Source organism: Zeus faber (assembly GCF_960531495.2).
Source record: "Zeus faber genome assembly, chromosome: 4".
NCBI lineage: Eukaryota > Metazoa > Chordata > Actinopteri > Zeiformes > Zeidae > Zeus > Zeus faber.
Window position 1 is genome coordinate 24,670,264 of NC_137191.1, and position 14,739 is coordinate 24,685,002.

Sequence of the window (14,739 nt, forward strand, 5' to 3'; positions counted from 1 at the left end):
GCCCATGATGGAGCGGCCTATTTAAGCAGCCAATCCCTCCCGGCCTGCCTGCTTTGCTGCCTGCTTTGCTGCCTGCTCGCTGGCTTGCTGCGCTTCCTCCACCTCCCCTGTTGGGCTCTGCTCCTCTATCCAGTGGAGGGATTGGAGCTCATCACTCCTCTATTTCCAGACCACTAAGTACGTCTATGTTTGCTGTGAACCTCACCGGGAGTGATGAGCAGTAGGAGCCCAGACGCCGACCCCAAACGACGCTAAATAAATGAAGATCATTTCAAAGCAAATCTAAGCTCAGGTATTGTTTTATATTTCATTAAAAATCCCAGTCCAAAATGGAGCCACAGTAATAATCCCGCGGCGATATTGGGAATAAAGCCTTTATGAATGTTTACGTGGCATATTTAAAAAAATAAAATGTAATTATTGATTGGTGTATTTGTCGATTTAATTATTTAATCTTGAGTAATTTCTGTCCATAACTATAATTAGATAATTAACCATTGTTTAGAAAAATAATCTAAAAAAAAGAGTAATATTGTGATATAATCATATAATAATAATAATTATTGTAATGGTCAGTTTGGAGGATTCTGGCCTTTCTATTGTCCATACCCATGGACATTTTGAGTAAAATACACTTTCAAAAAGACGCTTAAAGAATCCTCTATAAACTATTTACATTGATTCTCCGTAAACAAAGCTTGAAACAATATACAAGAGACACGAGTTCTTGAAAAAGCAAAATGTTTTTTTATTGTTTTCCTTACAGCAGTTAGCAATAGTTTATCTATATAGCAAGCCAAAAAAATAAATACAGATATTAACTTAAATAGTTTTAACACAGAGCGACAGTAGTGTCTCATTTTCACATGTAAGTCGGGAACAGACTCTGACTATTGTCAAAAAGTCTGATTCACGTGGCGTCCCGTCTGAAGCTCGTTGTTCTGGAAAGTTGAATCAAATGAGCACATCTGCAGATTTTTAGATTTAATGGACTTTGTTTTCCTGAATCATGAAGAAGGAAACGCGAAAGGAGCGGAGGCCACGGTCAGAAGGAGGGAAGAGGTCTAACATGCAGACGGCGTGGGACGTAAATAACTATACGGGCAAAGTGCAGAAATATTCCGGAGAAAAAAATTCAAAACCGGGGAAACGCAGGAACCCCGCCCGAAAAGCTACAGTCTATTCAAAAAAAAAAAAAAATGAAAAATAGAAATAAAAATCACAAATCTTTTTAATTTCAATTTGTCATATACAAAGAAACAAAACAAAAAAAAACCTTTTGTGGTTTCATTTTACAAATGGTGACGTGACAAATATAAGAGGTTTTAAAAGTTTTTTTTATATTATATTTCATTTTCAACTCCCTGACGAATATGAAAGCATCCTGTTTGAGGGTCCGTCCAGTGGAAAAAAATAAAATACGTCGGCCATTTTCCCTACGAGTCCAGAAATATTAAATATCCTCTCATCTGTACGATGGTGATGTGGAGGTACACGCCCACACACGCCCACGCACCCACCCACCCACGCACACACACACACACGCACGCACGCACGCACACACACGCACGCACGCACACACACACACACCCTCTCTACATCCACTGTCAGTTCAGTGCATTCATTTTGTCATCGCTCGTCCACATCCCTCCCTCCTCCACCCCTCCGTCGGGTCGTTCCGCTCCGCCTCTTTCTTCACTTCCCTTTGGGACTCCGCGGCTCGTTGGCGCTTCTCGTTGCCGTGCGTCCGGCCGTCAGCGCGACAAAGTCTTTCTGGAAGCGCGAGTTGGGCGTCCGTTGGCGCTTCCTCTCGCCCTGCGTGGTGAAGAAGGCGTCCTGGAAGCGCATGCTGGAGGCCGTGGACTGGAGGGAGGGAGGGAGGGAGGGAGGGAGGCGTGAGAAAAAGGCCCGTGTGGACACATTACCGAGTAAACAATGTTTCAAACAGGGTGTCTGCAGGCACCACAAAGAGTTCAATATAATACATTTTAGGACTGATTTTTTGGACTAATCGCCTCTTATTGAATTGAGTATTGCAGGTAAGTATAAAGGGAAGTACGATACATACTGTATGTGACCCACCATTTTTGTTTTTTTATTTGACGATTTTTTTGTATACAGGTTCTCCTCACTTAACAACCAAGTTCCATTCCTACAACCAGGTCGTTAAGTGAATTGGTTGATAAGCGAGGACCCGTGTTATTTCAGGGTAAGGGGGCGTGGCCATTGTGAACGCTGGTGTAGTGAATACTGACAGACTGTGTGAATGACACTGAGAACGGTGATGAGATGTTTACAGTGTATATAGTATATATAAAGCATATAGTATATTTAGTATATATAGTGTTGATAGTATAATTAGTCTATATAGTATATATAGTGTATATACTAGTCTATATCGTATTTATAGTGTATATAGTGTACAGTATATAGTACATATCGTGTATACAGTCTATATAGTATATATAATACATTTTCAAGTATATAGTATATAAAGTGTATATAGTGTATATAGTATATATAGTGAATATTGTATATATAGTGTATATAGTATATATAGTGTATATAGTTTATATAATATATATAGTGAATATAGAATATATAGTATATATAGTACATTTTGTGTATATAGTGTATATAGTATATATAGTATATATAGTACATATCGTGTATACAGTCTATATAGTATATATAATACATTATCAAGTATATAGTATATAAAGTGTATATAGTGTATATACTATATATAGTGAATATTGTATATATAGTGTATATTGTGTATATATAGTGTATATAGTATATATAGCACATATCGTTTATATAGTGTATATAGTATATCTGGTGTATATAGTTTATATAATATATATAGTGAATATAGAATATATAGTATATATAGTACATTTTGTGTATATAGTGTATATAGTTTATATAGTTAATATAGCACATATAGTATATATAGTACATATTGTGTATATTGTCTATATAGTGTATATAGAATATATAGAATTTATCGTGTATATAGTATATATAGAATATATAGCACATATCGTGTATATAGTTTATATAGTATATATAGCACATATCGTGTATATATAGTATATATAGTACATATCGTGTATATTGTGTATAAAGTGTTTATAGTGTATATAGTATATATAGTGTATATGGTATTCATAGTACATATGGTGTATATTCTGTATATAGTATATATAGTGGATATAGTATATATAGTATATACAGTATATAGAATACATATCGTGTATATTGTGTATACAGTGTATATAGTATATATAGTGTATATAGTGTATATAGTATATATAGTATATATAGTATATATAGTGAAAGTTCAAGTTCAAGAGATTATTTGTACATACACACACATACGATCATACATATATGCAGTGAAATGTCATGACACCCGGTGATTACGCACAATAAGCTCTATAAACTCCAAAAATACGAAAAATTCTCAAATGTGCGTAAGCGACACGCGGTGCTCGCGCAGTATATAGTATATATAGTGTATATAGTATATAAAGCGTATATAGTATATAAAGCGTGATGCGTGATGAGATGCTTGATGCACAGCGCACGCCGCAGGAATCTACACAGTGTACAATACAGACTGGTCAGAGAGCTGGTTGTAAGTCTGAACAGTGGTTATACAGGAAGGTGTAACTGTATTTACCTATTTAGTTTTTTTGTCAATTCTTTTGTATATTAGTCTATTTTTGTTCTGTGTCTTCAGACTGTCCAGGCCCTTTTATGTTTTTTTTATGCTAATTGTCTGCGTACAACAACGCACCAATGCTTTTCCAAAACATTTTGAAAAATTGGACAAAATGTTTATGCTGAAATTGAGACCATCAATTCAGTTGAAAGACTAGTTAATGACTTTTTAAGGCTTCATATTTGAATAAAACGCTTTTGAAGGCCTTTTAAGGACATGTTTTTGGACATTTTGCCGTGCAGCTCTTGGGCTCTGACACTTACAAGTCTCCCCTTCACCTTTTTGGGCAGGTCTTCATCCAGGGTGTAGACGTCCTCCCGCTTGGCCAGAACCTGCGAGCCGTCCTCAAACTCCACCTGAGGAGAAGAAACACAAAATATAAATGAACAAGCAGACCACGTCAAACTTCAGGTCTGGAAAGTAAAACACACGGCGTGAACTCATTTAGTACCTATGCCACACTTCCCAAATCTCTCTCTCTCCCTCTCTCTCTCTCCCTCTCCCCCTCCCGAGGAAGCAAACTAAATAAAGCGGAAGCGGCCCCGTGAATATTTCAGTGTGTTTGAATAATGCAGACTGTCACCTCCTCCTCCCCCTCCTCCTCCTCCTCTTCTCACTCCGTCTCTCAATCTCTCTCTTTTTCATCTATTCCACCCATCTGCTCTTCCTCCTCCGCGAACCGGCGTCGCTTCTACAGACGCCCGTCCCCGTTCTCATTTCTCCTCCTCCCCCCTCTCCTCCCTCTCTCGGCTTTTCTCACCATCACCCCCCTCCTCCCCCTCCTCCTCCTCTCCTCCTCAGAAGTTCTCTCTCCCTCCTTATCTCGCTCGCTCGCTGAGCTCAGACCCGCCGGGACCCCCATCATATCAGCGCAGTCGGCGGTGCTTCCAAAAAGTTGCTGCAGAACAAGTTGAAGAAAGTTCTGCGTCTGGGCCGCTTCTTGACCGGCTGCGGGGCTCGTAACTCGCCTTTCTTCCTCCTCTGCCCTCGCTCAAAAACCTTTCTGTTTTACCCCGCGGGTCGATCGCCGAAGGACTGGACGCGTTGGCGCGATCGAACTTTTTGGGTCTTTTTGGCGGCGTTTGCTACCTGATACATGTGGGAGACGTTGGAGCCCAGGTACTTGGCGCCGTAGAAGAGTCCATCGGGCCACTTCACCTGGACGGCCTCGCCCACATCGGGGGGGCCGGCGTTCACGCAGTCCCTGCTCTGGAGCGACGGGGAAAACAAAAAGCACAGCGTCTGAGGATATGTAGGGCCTGTTCCAATGGCGGCCCGTAGGCCAGATGTGGCCCTCGTAGACCGGCCCTAGCGCAAAGGACTGTAGATACGTTCCCTTCAGGAATGCCTCTAGTGTTCAAAGTACGGTCCTGTCCACCTCAGAAGGGTCTGTCCCCTGTCTCTACACGTGCTGCCAGCTCCTCGAGGAGGTTGAGCTGCTGTGACTGTGATATACACTTGGTTCATTACTACCACCAAATTGTACTTATTGCAAGTCACTGCAGTGGACAATACTCAACACAATACAATGATACATACTCACTTTATTCACATGCACTTTAGTGCACTTATCTATATATACAAATGGCCTATCCCATATACATAACTCTATTCCCTTCTATTTTGTACCCCCACTTTGTCTTTTTGAGTCTCGTTTTATTTTTATTTTATTTAATTTTTACATTATTCTATTCACTGACTGCATTACGTTTTAGGAATCAGTTAGTTTCAGTTAGTTAGCTCGGCAGGAATTAGCTTAGCTATTATGTTTGGTTTAGTAGCTATTGTGCATAATCTCCGGCTGCGTTGCAAAGACACTTCACTGTATATTTGTATGAACGTATGTATATGTACAGAATGTGACAAATAAACCTCTTGAATCTTGATCTTTGGACAACGTCTACCTGACGTGACTCGACGTGAGCAGCATGTATTTGAGAATATGAAAGCTGACAGAATATCATCGAAAAATAGATTAGTTCATTTTTCAAGGCACGAAGTTGGTTTTTGCTTTTTCTTGCTCTTGTGTGTGTGTGCTGCCACACTATAAACTACTAAAATAGCATTTTTTTTTTTTTTTGACTCATTTAATTTGTCAGACCCTTAAAGCTGCAGGCTGGGCCCCGAAACAGAATGCACCTAGATAACCCTGATGTAGGGGAGTGTGTCACTGTTGATCCACGTGTGCATGTGTGAATCAAAACATCCTCGCAATGTTGTTAAAGTGCATGAATTTATCCCACACCTTTGACACTTAAAACTAATAGTAATAATAATAAGAAAACAACCTCAGTCATTCAGAAAACCCATCAGTATTGCTACAAAACCCTCCAAAGGTTGTAACATTGGATGGTAATCGCTGGTAATTTACAGTGGCATGGAATAAACACAGACCCTTTCTCCGCGCCTAAAAACGCCGCCTGTGGGTTAATGCTCTGTGAAATAACAGGATAATCGATCAAGTCAACAAGTGCGGCTGTTAACGGCGACCATGTTTTTTTTCTCTCTCGTGGCTTTTAAATTAAACCCAGCGGACCCCCGCTTAAGAATGAAAGAGCCCACACTTATTATTACTTTGCCTGTTAAGTCATCACTTTCCTGAACAGAGAAGATTATTCCACCTTGTAGGGCTTTCATCAGTGACACCGGTACGTGTGGGAGGTGACCGGGTGTGTGCGTGTGTGTGTGTGTGTGTGTGTGTGTTTGTATTGTACGAGTGTGACTTTTTAACTTTCTGAGTAAGGACATTTCAGGAAGTGAGGACGTTTTGGCAGGGACTCTCTCAAGTACTTCTTTCCATGCCGTGTGTGTGTGTGTGTGTGTGTGTGTGTGTGTGTGTGTGTGTGTGTGTGTGTGTTAGTATTGCTATACTTGTGAGGACCAATGTGAGTTTTTAACATTAGATCAAGGACATTTTGGCCGGGACTTATTTTCTTTTCCGTGTGTGTGTGTGTGTGTGTGTGTGTGTGTGTGTGTGTGTGTGTGTGTGTGTGTGTGTGTGTGTGTGTGTGTGTGTGTGTGTTAGTATTGCTATACTTGTGAGGACCAATGTGAGTTTTTAACATTAGATCAAGGACATTTTGGCCGGGACTTATTTTCTTTTCCGTGTGTGTGTGTGTGTGTGTGTGTGTGTGTGTGTGTGTGTGTGTGTGTGTGTGTGTGTGTGTGTGTGTGTGTGTGTGTGTGTGTGTTTGTATTGCTATACTTGTGTGGACCAGTGTGACTTTTTTAACCTCCTGAGTAAGGGCATTTTGGCCGGGACTCATTTTCTTTTCATTCTGTGTGAATGTGTGTGTGTGTGTGTGTGTGTGTGTGTGGCTATACTTGTGAGGACCGGTGTGAGTTTTTAACCTTCCGAGTGAGGACATTTTGGGAATTGAGGACATTATGGCCAGTGTGTCTCTAATTAGGCAGCGCCCCCCTCACCACTATGTCCTCGGGGTAGGTGTCGTTGGAGAAGGAGCCGTCGTCGAACATGACCTCGTAGAAGGTCTGGGAGGTGACCTGTGTGACCCTGGAACTGTAGTAGCGCAGGTTCTTGTGTTTGGAGATGACGGTCTGTCCCAGAACGATGGCAGCCTGGCATGCCCGCTGCTTCTAGAAAAACACACACACACACACACACACACACACACACACACACACACACACACACACACACACACACACACACACACACACACACACACACACACACACACACACACACACACTTTTAGGTTTATTGTATATTTCTTAAAAAAAAATGTGTTCATTAAAAAAATAACGCACAATGATATACGTTAAAACACGTATGTCAAAAACGTCACTGTCACCCTTTCATTAATATTTAAATGCTTAAATGGTAAATGGCAAATAGACTGCATCTTATAGAGCGCTTTTACAATCTTGTGCCCAATCAAAGCGCTTTACAATACAAAAGATTTATCAAGCTAGCACAGGAGTAACTCACAGCCATGGAGTTCCTAGACTGGTGGCGATGGCAGGTGATGGACACCACGTAGGGCCAGTCATCAGGCTCCATGGTGACGCCCGCCGCGTGGGCGCACGTGACGTGGAAGGAGGTGGGGCAGCGGCCGCACGAGCACTGGATGCACGCGCCAGACGGACGCTTGCCAGAGCAGCGCTTTCGACAGTAGATGCACTTCTGGAAACAAAATACCAGCGCAGCGATTAGAGGAAGTTAGAAATCGGTGCAGATGGCAAACAAATGCATTTATCAGCTCTAGTCAAACCAACAGAGCTGGAAGAGGACTCTTTTTATAATCACAACAGATTGGGGAGGGGTTGAGCTGCAATGAACAGAGTACCAATTCTGATCACTCCAAAGCATGAAAGTACCACCTCCAAGCCTCCGTCCCACAAATAAAGAAAAAAATATCATGTGTGAACAGATGCCACTCAAATATACCATCTCTTATGGCAACTGAATATATATTGCTGTAAAACACAATATCCATCTCTGACAACAAAATAAAAAAGGCAAAGGCCCTCACTCAGACATATAATCACCCAGGATATAATTTTTGACCACTAGTAAATTAGAACTACAAAATTAAAACTACAAAGTATTTCTGAACCGAGATCAGAACGCTGCTGTTGAACAGGCGTAATTCTCACGGTCAGTGGCGCCGTAAATGGGCGACCTGAAGGGCTTTTTGTTTTACAAGTGTAAAACCTAAAAATAATTGTGTTTTTCTTCCTTCTTTTGATAATACCGCTAGCGGCAGTTAACAAGCTATCAAATAAAAAAATAATAAAAAAGGTTTTCATGAGAACCACTAGTCTAGAGGAAACAAAGTCACAACAGTGAAAGGTATCCATCAAAGGATATGGATCTGTGATGTGGTGTGGTTTAAACCCGTCTTGGGTCAAGGTAATTGGGCCCGGGATCAGGGTCATTGCACGGCTGTTGCTTGTCAGCAAAATCAACGAGCAACAGGGTAAACATCCATCCCCACACACACGGGGAGCGCCTCCGTCATGATGTGTCCATCTACTCCTGGCTTGTTACATCTTGCCACTCTATAATAAACTGGTGTGTTTGCAGAATCTCTGCCTGTCTCTGTGTCGGAGGGCCCTGAAAACGCCACTCAGGTGGCATATGGCAGGCTGAAATGCCACAGGGTCATAAGGAGGTGGAAAGTTCCTCTCATTCAACTATCTGGTTCTCTGCTGAAGTAAAACAGGACGACCTAATGTGTCATTTAGACATTACATTGAATCTGGCTCAAGACCGCTTATGTCCATTTATCTTCAGCGTCACTCTTCAAATCTCTCCTTCCATTAAAGGCAAAGATTCCTTGGAACGGGCGCCAGGAACGCGTGATCGCGGCCTTGTCCAGACCTTGGAACAAAGTTGGCTCATTTGACTGATTTATCTGGTGTCTGTTGAAACCGGGGCCTCAGCAAAACCACCACAATTCGGGATAAGAAGACCGTGGACGTGAATCAACACTCACCCATGCAATAAACCCCCAGAGATCATTTAAACAACATGGCGTCTCCAAATAATCACGTCGGGTAAACCTCCATAAGCCTCCCGTCATTGGATACAGCAACACGTAAACAGCCTGGAACCCCAGGGAAGGAGTAAAGGTGAGGAACGGAGAGAAAGTCAAGGAGCGGAACTAGGGCTGACCGAGAACATGTTATTTTGCTTCCGCAGTTCAAGGGAACCCTGAAATGCGAAGCACTCAGATGAGATCATCTGAGGTTTCCATAACAAACCCGCGGTGCTGAGCCTCTGTTGTGGCATTCGCTTTCTCTCAGAAAGGAGCAGTCAACTGAAGTACGACACAAACATTGTTACGCACACACTCGCGAGCAGAGTCATAAACTCAGAACCACACACAGATACGCACACACACACGCACATTTTTTGAGAGCCAGCGCTGGGATTCTGTGCACCAAACAGCCCATCAAGTCCATTTCCTCCCCTCTCCCGCTCCCACAAATCCTCTTTCCCTCCGCCACTGAGGGGGAAAAAATGACGGCATCTTCCCATTATAACACGACTCTCGTTTTCTGCTCGCTCCTCCTGCACATCTCGCCCATCTCTCTCCATTTATCCCTTCACTCTCCCCCAATAAAACCCACCCCACCCCCCCCCGTTTCTTGCACTGCCATTTCCAATCTCTTTGGAGTTAATGTATTCGTTAATCTAATTCCACCAAATCCATATTTATGTATCCATACATACCAATGGATAACAGTTCCCATAAATAAAAGAGATCCTCCTACCAGAGACAGTAAGTGGGCTCAAGGGGACATCACATCCAGGAGTTGTTTTCAGTATACCCTTAATCAGCTACAATATGAAAGGGATCATGTGCAACCATCAGGTCATTATCGCAAAATAACCCCTTACAGGGTGGTCAGAATCTTGCATTACTCTCAAGGGGGTTATTTTGCAATAATGACCTGCTGGCTCCACATTCTCCTGCTTGTTACATGGCTACTTATTAAATTGCAGAATATGTTGCGATGGAATACTGATTTGAAATGGTTTTTATAACTAGTATGCCTATATTATGACTATTAAGAATAGTCCACGACAGTGTAGGAAACTATTCGTTCCACAAAAAAATAAAAATTTAAAAAAAGTCTCCCTACATATGTGTGTGGTAGTGGTCAGTGGTTTTTGGCGCCACCTGCAGGTGAAGACAGCCAGCACTGGCAACCAGCAGAGGATGCCGCTGCAGAAGATTGAGGTGAATAGCAGTGTACTGGAAAACTGCTGCGGTTTCACCTCTCTCCCTCTCCTGACAGCGAGGCTGGGTCCCCACTCCAGTACTAGGTGACGTACTGCAGGTCCCGAAGGTCTTGCGGTTCCAGCAGTCTGAAAAGGCTGTTGTTGGTTTGATTTCTTGTAAAACGCTTGGTTTGCCCACCTGCCCCCTGGTCTGCCACTTGCCCCCGATCTTAACAATAGACATGTTACAATATGATATAACAACTTTTTACTGTTATTAATGTGAAATTTGACGTATCCAAATATATCTCTTCAAGTCTTCCATAGCAGTTTCTATGTAGCATTACAAGATGTTGTTACTAGCTAGTGTTAGCATCGGCATGGATCAAGGGATGTGAAACCAGGCGGAGAAATGGTTGTCATTATTAACAGACAGTGGTGATTATTGAGAAAAAACTCACTGGTTATTGCTGCTATTGACAAATCAGAACCGAGTATTCCACAGACCTGAGTAATAACAGCATAAAATATCATATTGTGCTTTCAGCGCAAAGGTAGAGCGGCCAAGTGGACGACTTAATGGTAAACTCTAGCTTTTAATCATTCTTAACTAAGCCTGTTGAATAAACAGCCTTTGGTCTTCACTTTGAGAGATCAGTACCTAATCTGATCGGTTCATCGAGCCCGTGTTTTTTTTTCTTTAAACCCAACAGTAGCTTTGTAGTTTTACAAAGTATAGTGTAGTCCATTGTAATAAAGAACGTCAACTTTTGAAGTTTTTTTGTTTTTTGTACTTCCTGTCTCCTACTTTCTCTTGATGACTAAGTTGCGATACAATTCAAGACCCCCGCTCCCATACTTCCTCTATTATGGACAGCAGTACACTGACAAATCAGACTTGCTTTCTGGTCTCTCCATGCCAAGATTCTGACGGGCAGGGAACCGACGCGCTGCAAATGCAGGTGTGTACGTAAAGAGGAGACGACAATGTGAGATTTGAGAAGTATAAAGTGAGAATATGTTATTTCAGTTATACGTGGCTCTGTGTGGGCTTGTGTGTGTGGATAACCCACTTTCCCCCCATGCCTGTGCAATCTCCAGGGTGTATTTGTGTCCCTGTGTTGAGCCATGCGTTAAGATTCCCACAGTAAATTATGAATGTGTGTGGGAGTGAGTGCGTGTGAGAGGGTGTGTGTCTACGTGTGATAGTAAATTATGAATGCACTGGCCCGCTGCAGGGGCAACGGGTCCAACAAGAGCTCCGAAGCACGTGGCGCATCACTAAATGCAGCAAATGAATGGATTCGGCCAAGGGTAGGACACGAGAAGAAGAAAGAAACAAGGTTCTTGATCTATTTAAACAGTCACTTAGGCAGCAGGGTGGGCAGAAGACTTGAAGTGGAAGTATCATGAAGTAAGAGACTAAACCCTGACCTGTCAGTACTGGCTGGCAGAGCCTTGGCTCCCAACTAGTGGGTAACACTTTTATTCTTTTGGAGTTTCAAAATGAAATGTTTACAGGACAGAACAATAAAAATGGTTACAGTGGTAATCTGTAATTATTTTGTCACTAAATATTAAATGTTTTATATCCATTTAGATGGCCTTCAATAAACACCGAAATCACCACTATTGGTGACAAACAGAAATGTCAACAAAAAAAGCTCAAGCAAATGTTATCTCCTTCTACACACACTTGCATGGATTGCCAATGCATGGATTGGACAGATACTGTATCTCCACACTTGAAATCACTGTCAAAGATTTTTTTATGATTTGAATTTTTTTTTACTGACAACCTCCAATAAACTTTTTTCATGACAAAACACCATCTGTTTAAAATTGTGTCTTCGGTTGTCTATTCCTTTAAAGAACTACAGAAACTGATAATGTTGGTTTTAATGACACTGGGAATCTGATTTTACTGCAATATCAATTGCAAACATGGACATTTAACAAAGGATTTTGTCTAAAAATATATAATTTTTCTTTCACACTTCCCCCTGGCTGAAAGACAGGGTGGGAGGTCACGGACGGGTGGAAATTTACAATGGAGCTTATATGACTGAGCGTTAGCGTCTTCAATTTTTGTCCAACTGTTACTGCGAGTGCCAATGGATGTGCTTTGAAAATCGATGTATAGCATTTCCAACGACCGTTACTTCAAAAGATGAACTTACAAAGCAAGGAACCAGATGGCTGAGAATTAAATATCAAATAAATATTCTCTCATGGGGCTCAATAACGTATAATGAAAATGCAAGATGATTAAATCATTGGGAAGTGAAAATATAAAACCTTCAAGCATGTTTGAGGTCAATACAAACACTTAAAAAAGAGAATGCATATTAGCTTTATCAGTATTTTCATTTTGTTCACATTTCCAATTTATGGTCCATGCAGCACTTTCAAAAGGCAAACAATCTTTGACAAATCCTAACTGCTCCACTGACAGTGCAACACAAACTGATTCTGTGGGTTCCGCCTTGAGATCCCAGGGAGCAGCCAGCTGGGGAAGATATGGACCGAATCCCAGTAAAAAACCTTTTTAAAAAATAACATTTCGCAGGTGTTTTCCATTGTTTCCGCAGAGTCGCCATCTAGTTCACAATGCGATTTGTCGTTTGCGCCTTGGGTGGGTGGGTGAGGGGGGGGTTTACGATGATAATTAAAAAAAAAAAACCCTGCCTTGTAATAATAAAAATAATTTAAAAAAGAACTGGCGGGGCCATAAAACAGACGACGGCCGCGAAAACAATTTTTTTTCTATCTGGTCCCTCCACCTTGTGCTTAGATTTGCTTCTCTGAATCTCCTCTTTCTGCTGAGCTATCAGGGCGCCTGCAGCACAGAGCTAACTATAGTGGCAATGTGTCAGGTCTGCTGAGACGCTGCCTGGCTCTCTCATTAAACAAACACACACAAAAATCACACACACACACACACACACACACACACACACACACACACATCCACCAGTGGTTAATTATCTAGCTTTGATTGCGGGCATGTTCGTCTCACATTGTTAATTAGGGCTGTGAACACTTCATTAATTACATTGAGCCAGTCCTCAAGGATCTGCAGAATTCCACCACTGCATCCACGTGTGTGTGTGTGTGTGTGTGTGTGTGTGTGTGTGTGTCCTCACCAGTTTGAACCTCTGCATGGGGATCCTACTGGTGTCAATGGGACCCCTTTTTGCCTCATCGCTGAACCTGGCCTCGGGCAGAGCTAGCGCACACATCACGTGGGCCCACCTGTGCGCGTACACACACACACACACACACACACACACACACACACACACACACACACACACACACACACACACACACACACACACACACACACACACACACACACACACACACACACACACACACACACACACACACGGGTTTTAACAATTTGTAGATGCTTAAAAGGATCCTGGACGATTAGAAAGCAGCTTATCAAAGCTGTAGCGCTCCTTACTTGTCGTGTGTGGTTTTTTTGAGCGCCCCGCCTCTCAGGTTGCACAGACAGCACTCCTGCAAAAGACAGATAGAAGGAAATTTTTGTTTTGATGAAATGCAAAAAAAGAACGATTCTTATATCTTTTTGACAATCGGCGGTGCGGAAAAACCTTTGGAGGGCATAAGCGCGGTATGTGAGGAGATATAAATCCCATTCAGATGTGTATCTGTTGGTGTGTTTGCGGTGATAAAAGGCTCCGAGATGCTTTGTTGAATGTACCGTGGCCAGGCATCCCTCCGAGCAGCGGTCACATGACCACCCGTCCCTGATGTCGTCAGCAGCCACACCGTAGCAGCCTGAAGGGAGGCAGGGGTTGGTGTTAATAAATAGAAAATGAAAACGAAAGAAGGTCTCCACTCCATTAGAACTCTAACGGGCCATTACATATCGCTTGGTGATCACAAACCGAAGTTAAGATGAAGAAAGATGAAAAATGGAGAAAAATAACCAATCGCAATGCTTGGAACCTAGACTTGTCTTATATGTAAACTGCGGTCTATGAACTTGAAGCACTCCTCCATTACAAAAAAGGAAGGATTAAAAAGAAGAGAGAAGTGAGGAAACACAAACACACCCAAAGACGCGCAATGCCCGCAACCGCATTTTCCACATTTCTATTGTCGTTTTCCACTGGTTGTTGACAAAGTGTTGGGTTTCTACCGTGCAAAGCGGCACGGTAGTGCCTACTCATGTGGTAAGGCAGACCCCTGTGGTGGGTTCCTACAAGTCACAGAAGAATAAGAATTTTAATGGTGGTGCAGCGAGAAGCTCAAATACGTTAAGGGAGGCCGAGTGTGAATC

General features: G+C 42.3%; 1 protein-coding gene across 4 annotated transcripts in view; it reads right to left on the reverse strand.

Moving 5' to 3' along the window:
- Positions 1-1,593: 1,593 nt before the first annotated feature.
- The window catches only part of kdm4c (lysine (K)-specific demethylase 4C), a 38,366-nt gene continuing 25,220 nt past the window's right edge, over positions 1,594-14,739 (reverse strand). For 2 of the 4 annotated variants that reach the window (XM_079999844.1, XM_079999842.1), the window contains exons 15-22: positions 14,158-14,234; positions 13,897-13,952; positions 13,571-13,679; positions 7,683-7,877; positions 7,157-7,327; positions 4,820-4,939; positions 3,994-4,086; positions 1,594-1,863 (exon numbers count right to left, since the gene is read on the reverse strand). In XM_079999844.1, the coding sequence (XP_079855970.1) occupies positions 1,696-1,863; positions 3,994-4,086; positions 4,820-4,939; positions 7,157-7,327; positions 7,683-7,877; positions 13,571-13,679; positions 13,897-13,952; positions 14,158-14,234 (989 nt within the window). In that variant the 3' untranslated portion in view covers positions 1,594-1,695. The remainder of the gene's footprint in view (positions 1,864-3,993; positions 4,087-4,819; positions 4,940-7,156; positions 7,328-7,682; positions 7,878-13,570; positions 13,680-13,896; positions 13,953-14,157; positions 14,235-14,739) is intronic. The other 2 variants (XM_079999843.1, XM_079999845.1) reach the window with 2 other exon arrangements.